This window comes from Seriola dumerili, unplaced genomic scaffold, assembly GCF_002260705.1.
Source record: "Seriola dumerili isolate Sdu_G_001 unplaced genomic scaffold, Sdu_1.0 BDQW01000036.1, whole genome shotgun sequence".
NCBI classification, from domain to species: domain Eukaryota; kingdom Metazoa; phylum Chordata; class Actinopteri; order Carangiformes; family Carangidae; genus Seriola; species Seriola dumerili.
Window position 1 is genome coordinate 2,303,146 of NW_019174291.1, and position 20,248 is coordinate 2,323,393.

Sequence of the window (20,248 nt, forward strand, 5' to 3'; positions counted from 1 at the left end):
AAGTTCACTAATTTTCTTACAGGCAGCTTTGTTCCATTTCTAAAAAGTACAAAAATGTTTTCTCACATCTGAACCTATCAGTGTGAGTTTGAAAAATCAAGTGAGTATTTCCCAAAGTCTTTTCAGTGTTATCATCTCTCAGCAAGGACACACTGTTTGTGGAAGTGCAATGAGGAAATACCATACTGAAAAGACTGCAACATTTGGAAAATACCAACTTCATATAGTTAACTCAGACTGCTGACACATTAAATGAAGTGCCTTTTTGCACAGAGCAGACTGTGATTTTCATACTGGAATTACACAGATGTCAAACAACGTATCAACCAACACAAAAACACATACAATGACAAAAGAATATACAGAATATACAAGCAAATGGATGTTAACATGTACAAAAGAGGCATACCACAGGGACTTCTGCAAGGACTTCTTAAAGCTTGACTTAAACTAGATAGTAAAAGGAAATCTCTGCATCTGTTTTGCTTCTGTCTTTACTTTATGAACATTACATCTAAAGGACCCCTTTGATATGAGCCATGTGGGTGACTGTAAGATAACTGTTTCTAACTGATTTGGACAACAACAGAAAACATGCCTGTGATACACTACAACAAAAATATCATAACAACAGCTCTGTAATTGTAATGTAGCACAAATCACAGCAAAGGAGGAGGAGTGTAAATGCACTACAGGCTGTTAAAGGACACAAGAGAAAGTTTCATTTGAAACTGTAGACATAGCATTTAATTGGAAAATTCAATAAACATCACACTTTCTATATAATCCTACCTCACACTTTAAATGTATTCATTTCTGGGAGAAAGAACACGGGATGGAAATAGCAGATGCCATCTGGAACAAGGGGTTGAGCTTTGATATATTCTACCCAGCTTTTTTGCTATTTGTTTATAGTTCACTTGAGGCAATATTTCCATATGATGACCTGTAGTAAAAATGGATGCTTATGCTTCACAATAAAAATATTTGAAACAAGATGAAGCCTAATGACTTTGTCAATCCCCTGACTTTTCCTCTAACATCACCTTGAGGTCGATGATTGTGGTTTAAAGTGAAATGCTTCCACAAATATCAGACGGATTGTCATTAAAATCTACAGATATGTTTCCCAGAGAATAAACTGATCAATTGACCTTTCATCTTGCACTATCATCAGATCAAAATTGACAGTTTGAGCTGCACTCTGTGTGTAGTGCTAACTAGCAAATATTAGCATGCTAACAAGCTAAACTAAAATGGTGAAGATGGTAAACGTTATACCTGCTAACCTTTTGACCTAACATTTCCAGGAGACGTAGATTATTTGATACAGAGCCTAATTTCTCAAAGTCTCCCATGATGACATGTTCCTCCAACCACAACCGTGAACCTGCTGATGAGGATGAACATAAGAGGTGAGCAGTGTCAGTGTTTGCACCACACTTGCAATGGGACCTTGGAGCAGAGTGGCTGCAGTCGCAGAGCTCTTCTTCCTGCTGTTTAATCTCATCAGAAATAGTCATGCAGAGGAATTTATTGTCATCAGAGAGGAGAGGGGCTTTTACACCTTCGGCCAACCTCTGCTTGGTCTCTAGGTTTGTTAGTGAGGAGACACTTGTCCTGTGGAACACCTCTGGCCTCTGGCCAGAGAATTCAACAGCAGCTGAAGGCCTGAACCAACTTTATAATATTTCTTCTTATATGATCAACAACCTGATGCATTCAGACTCCGGCCTGTACCAAAAGCTGTGCTGGACCGAGGGCAAAGTGACACATGAGGAAAACATAAGCGTTACCATTTGTAGTACAATACGCCAGATAAAACATATTCCAACAAGTGTCAGAGGAATAGTGGATCTGCCATGTGAGGGAGCAGCTGACAGTCTGGTGGTCAAGTGGCTAAAGCTGGAGTTTGGATCTGAGACAGACATGTGGACTGGAGTCTTTGGGGACGGTAGGACATCAGTGATGGACGATGTTAAAGGAAGATTCCACGTGGTGAAAAACACATCGGCACTTCGTGTATCTAACTTCACAATAACAGACTTTAAATTGTATATGTGTCTGATGAGGAGGCAACAGCAGTGTGTTAGCAGTCAGCCTGCTCTCGTGTTCCCAGCACCAGAGATAATGTACCACTTAGTAGAGGAGACAGCTGTTTTGCAGTGCGCTGTAAATGATTTTAGTGATGACCAGGCCGCACTTTGGAAGAAGCTCAATTTCAAAAGACTCTCCAACTCTGATCAAGGACAACAGCAGCAGAATGGGTATGCAGTGGACCAAGAGCTGGGTCAAACATTAAATCACTCAAGTTTATACACCTGTGAAGCCAGTCTGACAAAGACATTTATGATTGTGTGCCCCAAATTTGACCCACCAGCTGTTGAGGTCTTCTCAGAAGGAGATGAAGTGACTCTCAGCTGCAGAGATAGCTGGGGGGAGGGCATGGTGCACTTTTGGTTCATGAAATCAAACAAAACAGGAGTCCGAATTTTTACTGCATCAAGAGCATTGACAAGTAAAATGAACATATTCCACTCTAATACGAGCCTGGTTATCTCTAATGTCTCACTGGAAGACACTGGGGAGTACTGGGTTGCGTAGTCATTGACCCAGATTTTCAGTGTGTGTCAACAACCAAAACTCTTCTAAAGCACAGGGAGCTCATTGGGATGTACTCCGCCTTCTACGCAGTGAGATCCTCAGTGTTCAGTAGTCTGCTGCTGAAGCTCTGTGTTGTCGTAGTAGCTGTGATCCAGAGGAGCAGGAGGAGAGCAGAGCATCTTTCAGCTGAGACAGAGACTTAATATGTTTATTTTCATCCTTGTTCATCATCAACTCAGTCACCTTTTTTATATTTATCCACTCATGTCTCATTGTCTGTAATACAGTGTGTTAAATACTTTATTGTGAAACAACTGCAACAGACAGACTACATAGACTTGTGATATAACAATAATAATAATAAAACAATAATAATAAACCCCTCAAAATATATTTTGGTATATTTTCCATAATAAACAAATGCCTTAATATTATTATTATTATTATATTTTTTGTTGTTATTATTATGACACAAAAGATGGATAACCAATAGAGTTAATGAAGAAGAAGAAAAGAAGAAGAAAATGATAATGGTTTGAAGTGGAGTGTTGATGATGACCCCAGCAGCCAGGGTGCAGGTATCCTCTTCCTGTTTTGGTTTATTTGTAAAAAATGTTGTGGTTGCCGCTGGTCTTCGTTGGGAATACTTGTGATTACAGGGGTCACTGCTGTGGGCAGCATCTTGACCCTTAAGAGGGGGCTGGTCTGTTATGTGATATAATTTTTAACATGTGAGCAGGTAAACTTTTTATCATTACTTTCATCAAAAAAATGTTCTTTTATTACTGATGTTTTAATTTTAATATAATAATAATAATTATAATATATAATGATTTTTTCAGTTATATGTGAAGGAATTTGAGTCACCATTATGCATGTATTTGTAGCGATCAGTGGTGCAGTGGTATATAATAGTTTTTATACCTATGTAAAATGTATCATATTATATTTTAAGACCAGATTAATTCCAACACCCACAGACATAATTTTATATGTCCCTGTACCACTTTGATTTTTGTAAATAATTTATATTTTACACTTTGAAATTGCTCTGAAATGGTAGACTGGAAACGTAAGTCAAACAATATCAGTACAGTACAGTATCTGGAATAACTGTAAAGTATAATGTGTGTAATACATATTAAATCATATTTCACAATCAATTGTAGGATTGTATTTTACTATATTTAAATACCGAGCATTGATGAAGGATTTTTTGAATATGGAGCACACATGTTGCCTATAAGAAATTCACTGTTCTATTTGCACCAAATAAATGTTACATAAAGGCATAAAGGCAGTGGTGTAAAACACAAATCTGGTTCGAGTGGGCCCTCTCCCCCTTTTAATACATCCTCTGCTGTGAACAAATAACTGACTCAACAAGCGAACACATGCACCTGTAGTGGTTATTAGAGGATCAGTAATAATGTGTTTATAACACACATAACCTTTTCTCATCACACTGTAATTATTGAAACGTTCACTATGAAGAATACCACAGAGTTTAGGTCTTCACTACCTGGGGCATAAGATGAAGGTGGAAACTGGATTACTGTGTTACTGACAACATAATAAGACTTCACTGGAATCATATGTGTTAGCAGAATGTATGTAAATTAGTGTTTACTCAGTATCCTCAGTATTAGTTTACACTGTCAAACTGACAGACTGGACTTGGATTGGACAGGGTTGAATATTAAATAATAACTAAGTTATTCTTTTTTCTAATGCTGCCAAAGGCTTATTTGCATCTGTTATTATTATAAACACAATGGAAGCAGCACTATAGTAAAGTGATCATATAGCCTATAAGAAACATTGTGCGTGCATTAAAGCATTTATAACTGTATCATATAATACTTATAATTTACAATAAAACAGACTGATCTCAGAGTTGCAAATCTTAGTTCAGTGTAAACTGCTGCAAATGACTGATTGAAATTACTTTTACTACTCCACAGCTGATGTATTTTCTCTCTCTCACCTTCTTTTCTCTTTTAGATACATCCTAGTACTTGACATGTATCTCGCATATATATTTTTTTTTACATTTTTTAACAGCGACAGTGGAGCAGAGGATGGCAGAGGAACATCAATACCAGCAGAGCAGAGAGGTGAGAGGAGGAGGAGAACTGCGAAGCTCAGCCACTTCCGCACCATGTGAGCTACTGTGACTGAAGCTCATTTTCTCCTGGTTGGACACCGCATCCTCCTGGAAGCCGAAGCCGAGCACAGCCGAGGCTTCCATCCGACATCCACCGGGAGAGAGAGAGAGGCCAGAAGCCGCAGAGGAGGCATCAGCGGCTCGACGCTCACAGACGCTGACAGCCTCCGACTGAGAGCGCAGACCAACTAGGACATGACTGCAGACGTGGCGGTGTCTCTGTTGGTGCTCGCGGGGATCGTCGGGCTGAGTGACGTGACCCGCAGGTTGTTGACCAGGACCCTCGCGGGCACCGGGCTCTCTGTTTACGCGGTAGAGCTCGTGTCCACCTTTCAGTTGTGCTGCTGCACGCACGAGCTCAGGTTGCTGTCCGAGGTGGGCGGGATCGACCCTCGACTCGCGCTCACTTTGACTTACCTGGCGTCCGTGGTGCACGGGCTCACCTTCAGCGGGGCCATCTGCAACCCCTCCGGCGCGCTCGAGCACGCGTACCAAGCGAGGATCTCGAGTGGGTGCGCCCTGCGGCGGATCGCGTGCCAGTTCGCTGCGGCCGCCGCTTCGCGCACCGCAGTGCCGGTGATCTGGGGTGTCGGGTTGTCCAGACTGCACGTGCGGCATAAGCTGCTCGGTTACCGGTGCGTCAGCCCCATTCACGCGCCGCTGCCGAAGGCCACCGCCGTGGAACTCGCGTGCGCCTTTGCGGTACAGACTGCCATCACGCACACGCGATCAGTGGAGGAGAAATACCGCGTGCACGCCGTAGCTGCGGTCACCGCAACGGTGGTTTATGCAGGTAAGACATCTGAGTTGTTTCTCTGAGCGTCATGTGAATAAAGTGGATCATTGTGTTTTCACAGCATGAAAACTTATCTAATTATACTGATGAGATTATGTGAGGTCAGAGGTCAGGCTACTGAGATTTACTATCTTGCTCATTTGCACTTTAGCAGGTCTTTAATTGCATGCAGCATAATTGAGTAAAAAAAGTCCCATGAACAAATGTACTATATTGATTTTCCTTATATGAAATATATTTGCATATGAACTAAAAACATACTGTATATGTAAAAATTATATATGAAAACTATTTAACTATTTAACTATTTAACTATTTTAACTATTTCCTATATTGACATATATAGCCCATACAAATATGTATTTTTATCTATGTATACTTGTACTGAAGACATATGTTACATACAGTAAATATATATCCATCACCAAGCCTGTCAATATATGTTGATATTGTAGAGTCCAAAAGTCTGAGACCACTTTCCCAGAATGTGAAGATTGACATGTTTAAAATGAATGAGAAATTAATAATAATAATAAAAAAAACATATACTGTATGAGCATATAGACTTTTTATATGTATGTTGTTTAAGTAAACTTGTATATATAAATTAAATATATATCATTCACATATTTGGTCACAACATGTTACACCATATAAAAATTCCTCATAGATATTTTTAATATATGTGGTATACAAATTTTACTAGGGGTAAACGTATATCTTCACATATCCAGAGGATGTATATATGTGGTAATAATATATCCTCTTAAAAGTGACATATATGGAAACAGCACTCTTGATATAGGGACATATGTCATATGTTACATGTTTGTATGGGATGTGAGATGTGTTATTCCACGTGGGCTAATGTAAGTGGGCCTTTAGTGTGTGATCATCAGTGTGTCTGTTTGTGGTGTAGGTGTACAGCCTAGGTTACTATAGCTGCAGCAAATGTATGTAGATTAAATGTTACTGATGCCCAAAAGAATGAAGACATGAAGCTGGCCTTATACTTGACCCATCTGACACTCACAATAAACAAAATATGTGAACTACAAACAGCCGTACAGTATGTCAGTGAAGATGAAGATAACCGGCCAATCACAAACTCAGAGTACATAGACTGGTTTCTAAAGCTTCCTGTGTCTCATAGAGGAGAGTCTGCGGCACGCTGTCTGTAGACAGAGACATCTTTCTTCTCAGAACTCATCTGACGAGCAGCTGATCTCATCTGTGGCAGGATTTCCTGAGCTTATCAACGGTTTGACTTATTGCAGCTTTTTCAGCTGTAGTCGATAATCTGTCAAGTGAACTCAGCAAATGTCAGCAACAGTTCCTCAGGAGAATCTGATTAAAACTACTGGTTACACATAATGTGGAGAGGTCACCTACACACAGTTTACAGAGTATTTGTAACATTTCATTAATCTCTGGCCTTGAAACAGTGAATCATTAAATCTCTACTAAAAGCCTTTTGAAATGTTACAAATACTCTGTAAACTCTCTGTAGATGGACTATCCAAATAGTGTTAACAAACTATTTTCTCTATATCGCATCATTTCTTTACTAGAGAATAATAACAGAATAATCTTGCTACATTTTTGGAACTTAGTATATAGGAAATTAATGTTAAAATCTCTGTTTTGGTAAAAAGTAAATTTACTCCACATATTGACTCCTCTGAGAGTAACTAGTTTTTCTATCTTTTTCAGTGTGAACACACTTCTTGAGGCAAATGTGTATAGAATTAGTATGTAGTCACTTGTCTTATTACATGTTCCAGTTGATTGAACTCAGTGAACATCAAATACTGAGCAGGTCACAATCTTAGTCCTTCTAAGTTCACTAATACAAGTGTGTGTGTGTGTGTGTGTGTGTGTGTGTGTGTGTGTGTGTGTGTGTGTGTGTGTGTGTGTGTGTGTGTGTGTGTGTGTGTGTCCAGGTGGCAGTATGACAGGAGCAGTGTTTAACCCTGCCTTGGCCTTCTCCACACAGTTCCCCTGCAGTGGGAACTCCTTCCTGGAGTACTGCCTGGTCTACTGGCTGGGCCCGCTGCTGGGTAAGACTCAGTGATGTGCACTAATATCAGGGGATCTGCAGCTCCTGAAAAGTCTGTAAAAAAAAAAAAAAAAAAAAAGTTTCTTTAAATAAGAAAGACCCTCAAAGGCATCAAAAAGTTTAATTTAAAAAGGTTAAATATTTTTTTCTGGTCTGCTCTGGGGAATAATGTAAGGTACAAAATATTCTCACCAACAGCCTGCACAGTGTCTTTTACTTAAGTTCAAGTACAGAAGTATTAGAAGCAAAATTAATTAAGTATCAAAAGTAAAGGTACTCATTAAGCAGAATGGCCCCTGTCAGTGTTACACTATGAGATTGGAACATGTAAGCAGTACTTTTCTGTTGCAGTTGTTCGAGGTGCAGTTAATTCTAACTGCTTCATATTGTGTTAGATAGTTTGATTGAAATGTATAAACTCACAATATGTTTTATATGTAAATATATATGAACACAGTGCAGCATTTAGCAGCTAAAGAGACAGATGTTTCCGTCAGGAGAGAGTGATAGAAACCAAAAACTAAAAGAACAAAAGGAGAGTGAATTTCGGACGTTGGATTCATCCAGTGGACACAAACATGATGAAATAAATGATAGTGTTTCTCCATTACTGCAAGATGTATATAAGCAACAAGAAAAAGGATCACTGAAACAGTTTTCCTGTCAGTTTTAGATGTGGCGATTTGATTTATAGACATGTAGTTCCTTCTATCCCCAAACCGCTGGATGCAGCGACCCATTCTGCCCTCTGTTTTATTACTGCTGATGTTTATGGTTCCCATCATTGCACCCTATACAAGAAGGTCTCTATCAGAAAGACGTGACATGCTTTGGTAATTTTTTATTTACAAAGCCCTTATTGGGAAATTACCATCGTATATCACGTCTCTCTTGGTCAAATCAGTTGGTACGCACCAAACCTGTCACATGATCGGCTAACACTCCAGGTAACTTAAGGTTAACTCTCAATTTGGGAAGGCTACATTTGGATGCCCCAGACACATGGAATAAGCTACACAGCACTTTCAAATGGATAGTTTTATAAGTTATCCACATTTTAGAAACAAGATTTTAAACCTTCCCAAAACAGAATGCAGTCGTTCTAACTGGTGAGGCTGCTGGCTGTGTTTTATAATCTTGGCATTTTTTATTACAATTTTATAATTTTATTGTTTGTTATTTAAATTGTATTGTAAATTCAGTTTATGGATTGTCTGTTTTTTATGTACATTCAGCTCTCTCTTGACAAAGGGTTTTTTTTATCTCAATGGGATTCACCTGAATAAATAAAGGTTAATTACATAAAAGGTTAAATAAGTTCGCCCTATCAATTTAAAAGGTGATGATACAGTGTGATCCGATGGACGAGTGGTTAGGGGGTATATGGGTGCACAAAGCCCTGAGCAGTAGATCCCCACTTCGTCTCCCAGCCAGTTCTCTCTCTCTCTCTCCCTCTCCCTCTCTCTGTATTTCCTGTCTGCCTCCACTGTCACTGGCACATAAAGGCATAAACACACCCCAAAAGATAACTTAATAAAAGGTGATGATGTCAGTGTTCTGCAGGCTTATGGGATTGTCTTTCTAAATTTAACAATATTCCATTTAGTTGTGTATTAAGGTTAGTTTTTGCACTGAAAAGGGTGGTAACTGTAAATCCTGTCCAATCACATGGAACACTTCGTCTTTCACTGCTCTCCAGAATGCCTGTCTCCTCATGTTTCCATCTCATGTGTAGTTTCTGTGTAAACGAATTAAAAACCTACATTTTTTAAATTATAGACTAAACGCCATAAAACATGTGATGTAATATCACTGTATATCAACTTTATGTAAGTTAATTGAAGGTTGAGCAAACGCAGTCTTGTTTGTAGTTTCCTGTACGTGTTGACTTACACACAAAAAATGAAACCACATTCCCATGTGTGCAGTGGCCTAAGATATGTGGACAGTTTTGTGTTTCAGTGTGTGTCACTGTCTGTTTTCTGGCAGTCAGTCAGTCAACTGTGTCGAAAGTGTTGACACAAATCTGATAAGCTGCTTAAATGTTCAATTCTCATGATTCATTTGTTTCATGTACACAAACACTTTCACTTTGACGGCAGCTGGAACAAGCTCATCAAATGTCTCTCTAGGTTATATCATATACATCATTTGTTATAATAAATACATCAGTATGAACACAGAGGTAAATCTGGATTCACGGAGTGCGTGGAGAGTTGTTTAAGTACTGTGCTTAATTACAATGTTGAAGTACTTGAGTATTTTCTTATTTCTTCTACTCCATTTCTATCTTCTTCTATCAAAAGATCTGTCAGCCGACCGACGAAAAATGTTTTTCAATCCATGTCTATCTTCACTTATTTGCATTCTCTCACCTTTGTATGATAAAGAAATATTATAAAGGTGTAAAAGGTTGATTGTTATATTTTTAAGCTGCAAAGTTCTTTATGATTTGCTGCCAAATTCTGTCAAATTCTGAGAGCTTGTTTCTTAAAGCAAATTGAATCTTAAAACGATGCTCACTTGTTCCTCTCCTTCACCTCCTCGTTTCTGTTCTTGCTGTTGCAGGCATGATGAGCTCAGTGCTGCTGTTTGATAAAATCGCCCCTCTGCTGTCAGGGAAATCACCGTCTCTCCACCTCCCCCTGGAGACCAAGAAGAGGACCTGAGCGTCGCAGGGTGGCGTTTCACTCCGAGCACACGAGGACGGACTGAGTGTGAACCTGCTGCTGGTTTCAGTCACCGTCTGTGGCTGAAAAAGAACAACACTGATATGCACTTTTTACTTAAACCTGTAGGCTTTTTTTTGATTGATTAACCAAATAGTGGATGATTTCACCTCAAGAGCACATGTAGGAAGATAAAGACACTAATTTTAGTGTTTGTTTTTTTTCTAAACAGGTCAGTCAGAAATAGATAAAGAAATAAAGTTTTTACTTAACAGCTGCAAAATGAGTTTTTACAATAGAGGTGGTTGGTGGTTGATCCTCACCTCAGAGCCAGTATCACCACTGGAATATCAACAACTCTTTACAGTCCTGACTGGATCCTCACAGCTGCTTTAAACACACTGACATTTAATTTCCTATTATGTTGGTCATTTCAGAACCTGCGTACAAGTTTTGTAGTTGCAGTACTATATTGAGCCAAGTATTATTTTTGTGTAATATAAACGTTTATTTAAACTAATCCATTAATGAATTAACTGGAAAATGAATCATGAAAAGTTGATGTATAATAATAATAAAACTTTGAGTAGCACTTTACTTAACTAAGTTACAAAGTGCTTTGTATATAATTCATGTTTATACTTAACATGAAGCACAGTGCAGTGTAGGTACATACGTCAGTTTGTTTTTCACAGATGTAATTGGTACCTTTTATTCTCTGTAAAACCCTCTGATTAAAACTGTTGAATAATTAATTAACTAACTCATTGATTGTTTGGTTTATTTTAGTGTCTAAATGGTGCCCAGTAGGGCAGAAATTACTACTTGATTAGCCAATCAACAGAAGATTCATCGTCAACTATTTTGATAATTTATTTACTTACTTATATTCATTTTATATCAAAATGTGAGTATTTATTTGATATGATTGGAAATGGAATATCTTATCTGCTGGCTGGACAAAAAAGTTATTCTTAAAATGTAAATCAATGAGATTAGTATTTTTCACTGTTTTCACTTCATAGACTAAACAATGAAGTGATTAACTGTAAAAAATAATTGACAGATTAATAAAAAAAGAGATAATTGTTAGTTGCAGCCCTGGTGTCCAGCCTGTGGATTTACACTAGACAGCAACAGCAGCAAAGATGATCACATGGTAATTCACAAATTTTAAAAAGGGAACATTTCAGAATAATCACTTTACACAAAGTGTATAAGTCTGTTTCAGCCGCCACAGACTCAATGTAAACCTCATCAAAAGAAATTCTCTTTAAAAAGCCAACTCAGCATTTCACCTTCAGACAACCAAAACAAATCTAGATTATTTAACCAAATACTTCACATTTCTTTTTAGAAATGTATACATACTTTACATTTGTTCATGTTCGGCCTGTGAGTCACTCTGCTGCTGCATCCAAGATGAGTCTGTTTGTGTGTGTGTGTGTTAGTGTGTGTGTGTGTGTGTCATCATTGTCCTACGGTAGCAGGAACTACCACAGATGTGGTTGTGAGGACTTTGGCTCACAAGTGTTAGTCTGTGGACAGCTTTTGTCACAGTGATGGCGTCACAGCTGTGACAGATAGTCATGAAGCTTTACAGGTGAATAGTTGAGCTTAAACTGGAGGCCAAGTTCAAAGATGGGTATGGTCTCACTCATGTAATAAAGTAGTAATTGTGTAGTAATGACTACTGAGTACTCACAGGTTGGAACATCAACATTTTGGCAAGCGAAGCGGCTGCTGTGATCCTGTGTGTGAGCGGTTTTTAAAGCTTCAGTAAACAGTTTTGTTAAATACAGGAGGTAGCTAAAAAAAGACCATGAACCAGTTCAAATAAGCCAAGAAACTCAACATACAAAAACTATGCATTTATTGACAAATCGATACAAAGACATTAACTCTCCTCAGCAGGAGGATCACATATTAAAGTCTTTAAGTACAAAACAGAAACAGAAAAGTGTTATTTTGTTTTTACAGTCAACAACAGGATCTGGACATTACGGGCTGCATCTCAATAGTCTCCTGTAGCTGACTTGGTTGCATCACAGAAGAGCAGCACAGCAAACATTGTTCATAACACCTGGACAAATCAACAGAGGTGGAGGATGAGCAGAAAACCAGCAAAACAATGCAACATTATGTGAGCTCCAACGCGACACAAAATAAAGACAATGTAGGAAGCTACAGAGGACTACTGAGATGACTAAGCACGTGAGAAAAGGTTTGTTTGACAGAGAGAACAGGAAGAAAGTACAAGTGCTGATAGCCTTAAGGAATTCTCACGGTCTTCTTCTCCAATCCCATGATGCAGTTCCAGTGCTTCGATTGGCTGCTGAGATGACATCCATCTACAGAAGAATCAGACAACATGTGAATGAACCAGGCTGCACACAACAGACAGACAGTCTTCTTTCAAATGAAGTTTTAATGTTGGTAAATAAGAAAAGATGGAACAGAGTGTGAAGATATGCCGACTGTGTTTTTGTTTTTATTTGTCCAGTCACAGATAGGCACAGGAGGATTTTGTGAAAGCTGTTTTTTTTTATAAATGTTTTATGAAAATATGAATGTTTGGGACATACAGCAGAAAAACAGAAAAAAAGTGTGTTTAATCAAGAGCTAAGAGCTTCTGCAGGGCTGCAGAAAGCAGTGTGTGTGGTTGCTGCTGTTCATCATACTACATCTCTATGTCCTGTTCATTATTTTCATCATTACTTAATCTGCCCAGTTAGGCAACATTACTTTCTAATAATTGCAGGGACCAGCTGCGTAAACGAGTCCATGACTAACTGAGTGACTGAGGCAACATCCACACTCAAACGTTTCTCTACACGATGATGTAAACAGCCACGGTCGCTCCCTGATTGGGTCTTATCAGCCTCAACTACTAGTGGTGAAAGCAACATGGATAACAAATTATAAATGTTACTGTCCTTGTTGTCTTTGCTAGCAGCTGTTGCTCAGTTAAATTCTGTATTTTAACGCTACAGCTGTCTTTGCTGTTACTAGTTCATTGTATTTTCTGCAACTTATATCCAAGTGCAGAGAAGACAATCTGCTTCCTGTTTACCCCGGCATGTGCGTGCCCAGTGTATGTGAATGGTCATGTGATGTGTATTTTCAGGTGTGTAAGTCTTGACAGAGATTATTTCTGATATGGACCGATTTCATTTTAAAAATTTCGTTTTGAAATGAAAATGCATTAGTGAGGATGTAGCCTCAGTGTCGCCAGTTCCTGTGGAGTTTGATTTTCTTTCTGTGACTCTTCTCTTCGTCTAATGTTTGGTCGACTATTAGAGTTCTGCCCTAATGAGAAACATGACGTGACAGAAACATGTGACTAAAACTAACAAAAATCTATATAATTGACTGAAACTAAAAGACATTTTTATCAAAAGAAGACGACTAAACCTCAGGTGCCAAAATTAATAAAGCAACCACTTGTAAATCACAAAATATGTCTAACAAAAAACACTCCTGTCACCATGACAGAGATGTAACATCACAGCCAGTGGACATCATGGGTAACCGTGACAACTCCCAGCAGCATTGTGGTTGTAAAGACGGTGGATAAACTGATGGTCTTTGTTGGATATCGTCACATTTGAAAAGTGCTGGTTGAGTGAGACTTACCAGTGCTCGACGTCTGCATCCTCAAACTGACCGGCCTCCATCGCTGCTGCATCCACCTCCATACCGTCTGTCAACAACAACAAACACACTGACCAATTAACAAACGAGTCCACAATCTACAAAATATCATCCATAAATATTTTAGTACAGGTGACGTTACCTTCTAAAACAGATTTTAAAAGCCAGTCTTCACACAGTTATTTTAACATCCCATAAGAAATTTCTTGTAAAGTGAGCTGTTGTGGTTTTACTTTTCTCTGCAGATGTGTGCAACACAACACAACACAGCTTCAACTGTCTTCATTTTTTAAAATTATTTTCTTCATAGAAATATATATGAACAATGCATCATTGCAGATCCAGATAATAGTCCAGATCTCACAGACAAGTGTAGGATTGTTTGACCTCTGCGTAGGCATGCGCTCTACTAAGGGCCACTCCAGTACTCAGACCTTCACTCTTGCTTCCTGTTTGTGCTGCATCGACATTAAAAATTCTACTGTTGGTTTTTTTGAGGGCCAAAACACTTTTTTAAAATCAGAACAGATAAGATCGTATTAGATAAGATTTCGATCTGCTGCTCTGTTGTGAACCATCCTGAGCTCTCAGGTCGTCTGGGACGTGTCTGCTAACTGCTCCCAGAGTCAAAACTAAACATGGAGAAGCAGCATTCAGATTAAATGCTCCGCATGTCTGAGTGAACTCACAGAAAACTTGAGTGTGTGTGTGTGTGAATATGTGTCTCAAACCTTCAAATTCGGCTTTGCTCTCTTCAGTTCGCACCCCAGCCATGTGGTACTGCTGAGCAACACTCTGGGCTAGCATCCCCTCCAGCCTCTCCAGCGTGGCCTGGCCCTCCTGCGTGAGCGCCGACAGCCCCTCGTCACAGGTGTAGAAGGTCGGGATGTCGGCATGGCCGTGCTCTGGGTGGTGGAGGAGAGAGATGGTGATGTAACGGCAGCCATGTGCTTGATGTTGAATATTAAGTAAAGCTTCACTTGAACCCTATTTAGCATTTAGCATGGATGATATTCACCCCATATAAAGTATCTATACAATATTATGACAACTGTCAGTCTGTCAGGTGGTGAATGCACTGAAGCTGAACTGAGACAAGAATATTCATAGCACTCCCACATCAGGATGGCTGCTCCCAGACTGGGAGTGACTGCCAGCATAAATAGGAGGTAACATTATTGTAACAGTGTTACTGCACAGTTTCTGCCAGTTTACCGCCATAAAACTAGAGGCACTGAATCTGGAAAGGCCTTCAGTACCAGCTGTCCATTTCTTGATTGTTTTGATACTCAGCAGACACAAAATGTTACTCTACTACTCCCAAAGTAAAAAGCTTCAGGAGAAGAATTCATTTGTGTAAATGTGCAGCGGTGAATGCTTGACGTCTTACCTGCCTCTGCAACCAGTCCAGAGAACCAGGGGGAGACAGATAAACAGACATAAGGAGAAAATAAATAAAAGTCAACATTTTCAATTCAGTCTTCAGCATTTCATATCGTACTGTTGGGGTGTTAGTGTGTGTGTGTGTGTGTGTGTGTATGTTTTTGTGTATTTGTTTTTCCTCACCTGCCTCCTCCACGTCATACTCCTCTCCTTCGAAGTCGTTGTCGGAGTCGTCGTCCTCTGGGTCGGGGTGCAGCGCCTGGCACTCACACATCGCTGAGAACATGGATTCCACTGCAAGTAAAACACTTATGAAAATGAGATGCTGCACTGTGCTGCTCCTCTGTGGAAACGATTATTTTGATCAATACTGAGATCACGATTATTCAGCAGGATTTCTCAAAGATTTCAAAACAAAAATCATTGTGTCCATGTAGTTATTCCCGTTATACACAATATATATTTAAAGATATGTTAGCAGGGAAAGATAATGTCAGATGGCTTTTGGTGGGGGGGCTGAAATTTGTTGTGAAACAGAACGCCACACAATAATCGTTTTCTCTCCATGATCTTGTTTTTAAAATCGTTGGAGGCCAAAATTGTAATCGAAAATAAAATTTGATCAATTGCCCAGCCCTATGTTAACATGCACATATATTTGCCCCCCCCCCCCATTTTATGTCCACATTTGATGCTCTACTGAGTATTTGGGGCATCAGAACGACATGTGAGGGACTGAGGCCAAATAAACTACAGTACCCATATAATGAGGGGACATGTCAGTGCAACACTGTAGCTCACTGATGTGATTTTAATAGTTTTGGACAACAATGGAGCTCTGTGGCACACAGGAGAAGCATTAGCTTCTGGATACACACACAGCACCTGTTAGTTGGACACATTTATTTCTGGTTTGGTCTTTTCATGGGATTTGTTGACAAAAAGAAAAAATATAGAATATCATCAAATTTCCTGTTATTTAAAGGGCTGATCCAGCTGCAGTTATTTTCCTATGACATTTTGTGTTGAATATCTTTACACTTTAACAACTGTTACGTAAAATATCAAAGGAAACAAACAACCCAACATATAATGAAACATATCTTCCAAGTTTTTCAGTTTTGTCTTCACATCTGCAGGAGCTGGTCAGTTAGTGGAGTCTGGAGTTAAAAATAAACAGGGTGAAATGGCTTGCAGCCATTACGCTGCCCACTGCTGGACACAGCTCCCGCTGGGAATCAAATCTGCCTTAACTGTAACTGACTTTAAAAAGATTTGAGATATTTTCCTCTGTCTTCATTTAATCTTTTATTATTGCACTAGATATTACCTGTTTTATAATCTGTGTTTATTCTGCTGATTTCTTATTGTGCTTTTTACTTCTGTTTTTTATGCTTCTTTTATTTCTGTTAAACACATTAAATGACCTCTGTGTATGATAATGTGCTATATAAATACATTTGCCTCGCCTTGAAGCAGAGTAATCTTTGTCCATTAAGACAAAAACTACAAATATTTTATATTGACTAAAAAAAATCAGCATCGACAGTGACTTTAACCTTCATCTTGGTTTTTACCTTAGAATCTGTGGTTTTGATGATATGGGTAATGTGTTTTAAAATGCGACTGATCACTGATGTGGTTTACCCGTAGAGCTGTGACTACTCTATCATTAAAACAGTGAAGTATGAAAAGGCTCAGCAGTCAAAAACAGAACAATGTATGGATGAGATATATTGTGAAGTCAATGTATCAGTGTGGTCACTCACATGCTGCTTTGTCGCCGGGCACAAATCGAATCTCTGTGATCGTTCCATCGTCATCATCATCCCCTCCACTGCTGCTGCCGTCGTCGTCATCGTCATCGTCGTCGTCTTCCTCGTCACCAGCTGCCTTCTCTGCCATTTCTGCCTCATTCTCATCTGGGAGGAATGAAAGTAAATAAACATACCAGTTTGAAACTCATACCAGCAGAAACTGACAGAGAGTTACCACACGCAACACTATGGTTCATGTAACAGCGTCCAGGGTTTCCCAAGATACAAGCAAAATGACAACCCACTAATAAAAACACTACTTGACAGCACAACAAACTAAAACTTTGTCACCTTTTTTTAAAAAAAAAAAAAAAGAGATTAAGCTTCTTCCCTGAAGACCCCTGGGAACGTCTTTAGCTCAGCATCAGTAGTAAATGTTTTGTTTACTTTTACAACCCATTACCTTTGGGGAAAACTGAAGGAGCAGGTGATGGTCTGCAGAGGACCCAGCCAGATATACACAACAATAAAATGGGGAATTATATTATTTTAAATGAACATTAAATCCATGAGGGTCAATGTGATTTTTCATCCTTTTTGCATCGTCTCACAATTTAAACCCTTCCATGATTAAAAATAACAGACATTGTATGGCTTGAAATTCTGAAAAATTTAATTTAAGACCTTTAACACCTTTTCTGATTTACTGCATGATGGAGGTTGTGGTAGAAGTGGCACTAAACAATCCCTCCCTAGTTTAATGACAGACAAACATCAGGCCAAAAACCAGAGATGCCAAACGTGACTTTTCCAAACTCCTGGATCTAAAGTAAAAACAAATTGATTGAAAGTTTATACTTAAGAGTTCCCCCTCACCACTGAGTTTGCCGTTGACCATGACATACAGGTGCTCCTGAGGGTAAGTGCTGATGTCTCTGGAGATGGCGTGCAGGCTGATGGTGGGATACTCCAGAGAGAAACCCATCCCTGAACCATCGAACCACGACAGGCGTCTGAGAAAGAGAAAACACACACAACTGACAGTTCTGGTTTGGGTTTAAGTTGCAGAGCCAGTGAGAGCTGCACAGGGCCCTGAAATAGAGAATGTACACACATATTGTTGAGATACATGTAATGGTATTTTTGCCTTTTAAGGATTGTTTGACAATGGCAGGAAGCATGGGGAGAGAAGACCTTCACAAATGCTAAATATTCAGATTTTAAAAAAAATCTTTTTCAAGGCATTAACAATCTGAATGACTGTGGAAACCACAGATTTTATTTAGGTAGGTGTATAAGTAAGGACAGCACTTTTAGCCCTGTGTTTAAAAAAACAAACATAAAGCTGAGAGGCCATGACTTAAGGACTTCAACTAATAATTATTTGTAAGGATTACTTTCTTGCCTTATCAATGACTGATTTTAACTACAGAATGTCAGAAAATAGTGAAAATGTCTGACATAATTTCCCAGAGCCCAGACTGGACTTTTCAGTTGTTCACTTTATTAAGCCAGTCACGAGAAGAAGTCAGTGCACCCTTTGGAAAGACCTGGTTTTCTGGTGTCATAAAATGTGGTCTGATCTTCATATAAGTCACAAGTGTCGACAAACACAATGTATTTCAGCTAACAACACACAAACAATGCAGCCATTAAACATTCACAGGTGAACCCTTGGATTTAATGACTGGTCAAACCTCCTTTGTTGCCAATGAGTTTTCTATTTATGAACTAATCGATGAATCAACTAATAGTTGCAGATCTACAAATTATTCTAACCAAAATAATTTTTGGTTATTATTTTGAAAGAGACGACACCGGAAGTGTTTAGCATGTGGCTTGGCAACATCATGGAGTGTTTTAAGGTTATTACACTTTCTAACCTGTATGTTGGTAATAAAAATTAACATGTCGTCTGAATAAACATTGAAAAAAGGTCTGGTGGGAAACTTCCCTAAACCTGAAACCGGAGACTTAAACAGAACAACAACCACTTACGTTTCAGCGACGTACAGCGTGCCGCAGCCCAGTCTCTGGCCGTCCATCACCGCCGTGGTCTCGGCTTGCTCATGCCGCACACCCTCGGTGGGTGGATGGAGGTTTTTCAGTAAAACCATCGTTAACGTCTGCGGACCGGCTGGATGAGGAGGCAGGAGAGGAGAGAAACCAGACTCTGGCGTCTGCGCGAAGCTGTGTGACCTATTTCCTGCCACAAAACCTGCTATTTACCCCGGGATAATTTCTCACTAAAAAAGTACCCGACAGATGGAGGCGGATAAACTGCGAGTCGGGAACTGTGCTTCTTCTCCGAGATTAACCGAACCAGGCCGAGCCGTTCCGACTGTGACCACAGGCGGTGTGATATCTGGGGATAAACGAGTTAGCACACTGTAGTTGAAGTTGACCGTTGTTCATCAGGTTCGAGCTTTCAAAGACAAAACATCGCGGCAAGATGCTTAGGTGCTTCTACTCGATAAAGAATCACGTGACCACGACATCGTTACGTTTGTTCGCACGTAATATCCCTAGTCCCGTCATTTTATTTTGAATGTCTTTACCGGAAGTCTTCGTACGCTACTACCTTCACTTATTTAGAGTGAACGTTGTCAAGACTACACAACCATGAGTGTTTAGTGCCCCCAGTGGTCACATTACGTAACTACATCCTCGTCTAGTTCAAAGTTTTATTGTAAAAGTATTTACTAGAAGATAGATTTTTTTTTTTTATTATTATTCAAAATTAGTTTTCATTTTCCATGTCATTATAATATAAGTTTTCAATGTTGTAAATCCTATGTAAAATGAAAAGCAAAATAGATAAGACAAGAGCAGGTAAGTAAATAAATAAATAAATATTTGGAATATAATACATTGCGAGAAAATGGAAAATTGGAATTACACTTGGAATTGCCTTCTAAATACCCAACATGGCTCCAGAAATACGTTCAAAAATCCTACTTAAATACACCACTAAAGTTTATTTTAACCACAATTTTAACCTTTCTGATGAGGATGTCATATTATATTCAGAATATAAAGACTCCAAAATTAATTTTTATGATTTTAATGGGAATGTTATTTATTTGTTAATTAAATGGAGTTTTTTTTCTGAAACAATATCCATCTTTTTTCCTTTAAGATTCTATATATTTGATAAAT

The 20,248-nt window shown here is 39.0% G+C and overlaps 2 protein-coding genes across 2 annotated transcripts; one reads left to right on the forward strand and one right to left on the reverse strand.

The window, feature by feature from the left end:
* Positions 1 to 4,832: 4,832 nt before the first annotated feature.
* On the forward strand, positions 4,833 to 11,022 carry aqp11 (aquaporin 11). Its single transcript, XM_022738616.1, has 3 exons — positions 4,833 to 5,564; positions 7,511 to 7,627; positions 10,195 to 11,022. The coding sequence occupies exons 1-3, from the start codon at positions 4,967 to 4,969 to the stop codon at positions 10,293 to 10,295; spliced, it is 816 nt and encodes a 271-aa protein (XP_022594337.1). The 5' UTR covers positions 4,833 to 4,966; the 3' UTR covers positions 10,296 to 11,022.
* Positions 11,023 to 12,151: 1,129 nt separating this feature from the next.
* Positions 12,152 to 19,593, reverse strand: clns1a (chloride nucleotide-sensitive channel 1A). The gene is made up of 8 exons (XM_022738548.1): positions 19,088 to 19,593; positions 17,966 to 18,102; positions 17,102 to 17,254; positions 15,516 to 15,626; positions 15,340 to 15,345; positions 14,681 to 14,854; positions 13,932 to 13,998; positions 12,152 to 12,646 (listed from the first exon to the last, which is right to left on the reverse strand). Coding segments are annotated over exons 1-8 (768 nt in total). The 5' UTR covers positions 19,207 to 19,593; the 3' UTR covers positions 12,152 to 12,645.
* Positions 19,594 to 20,248: the final 655 nt, after the last annotated feature.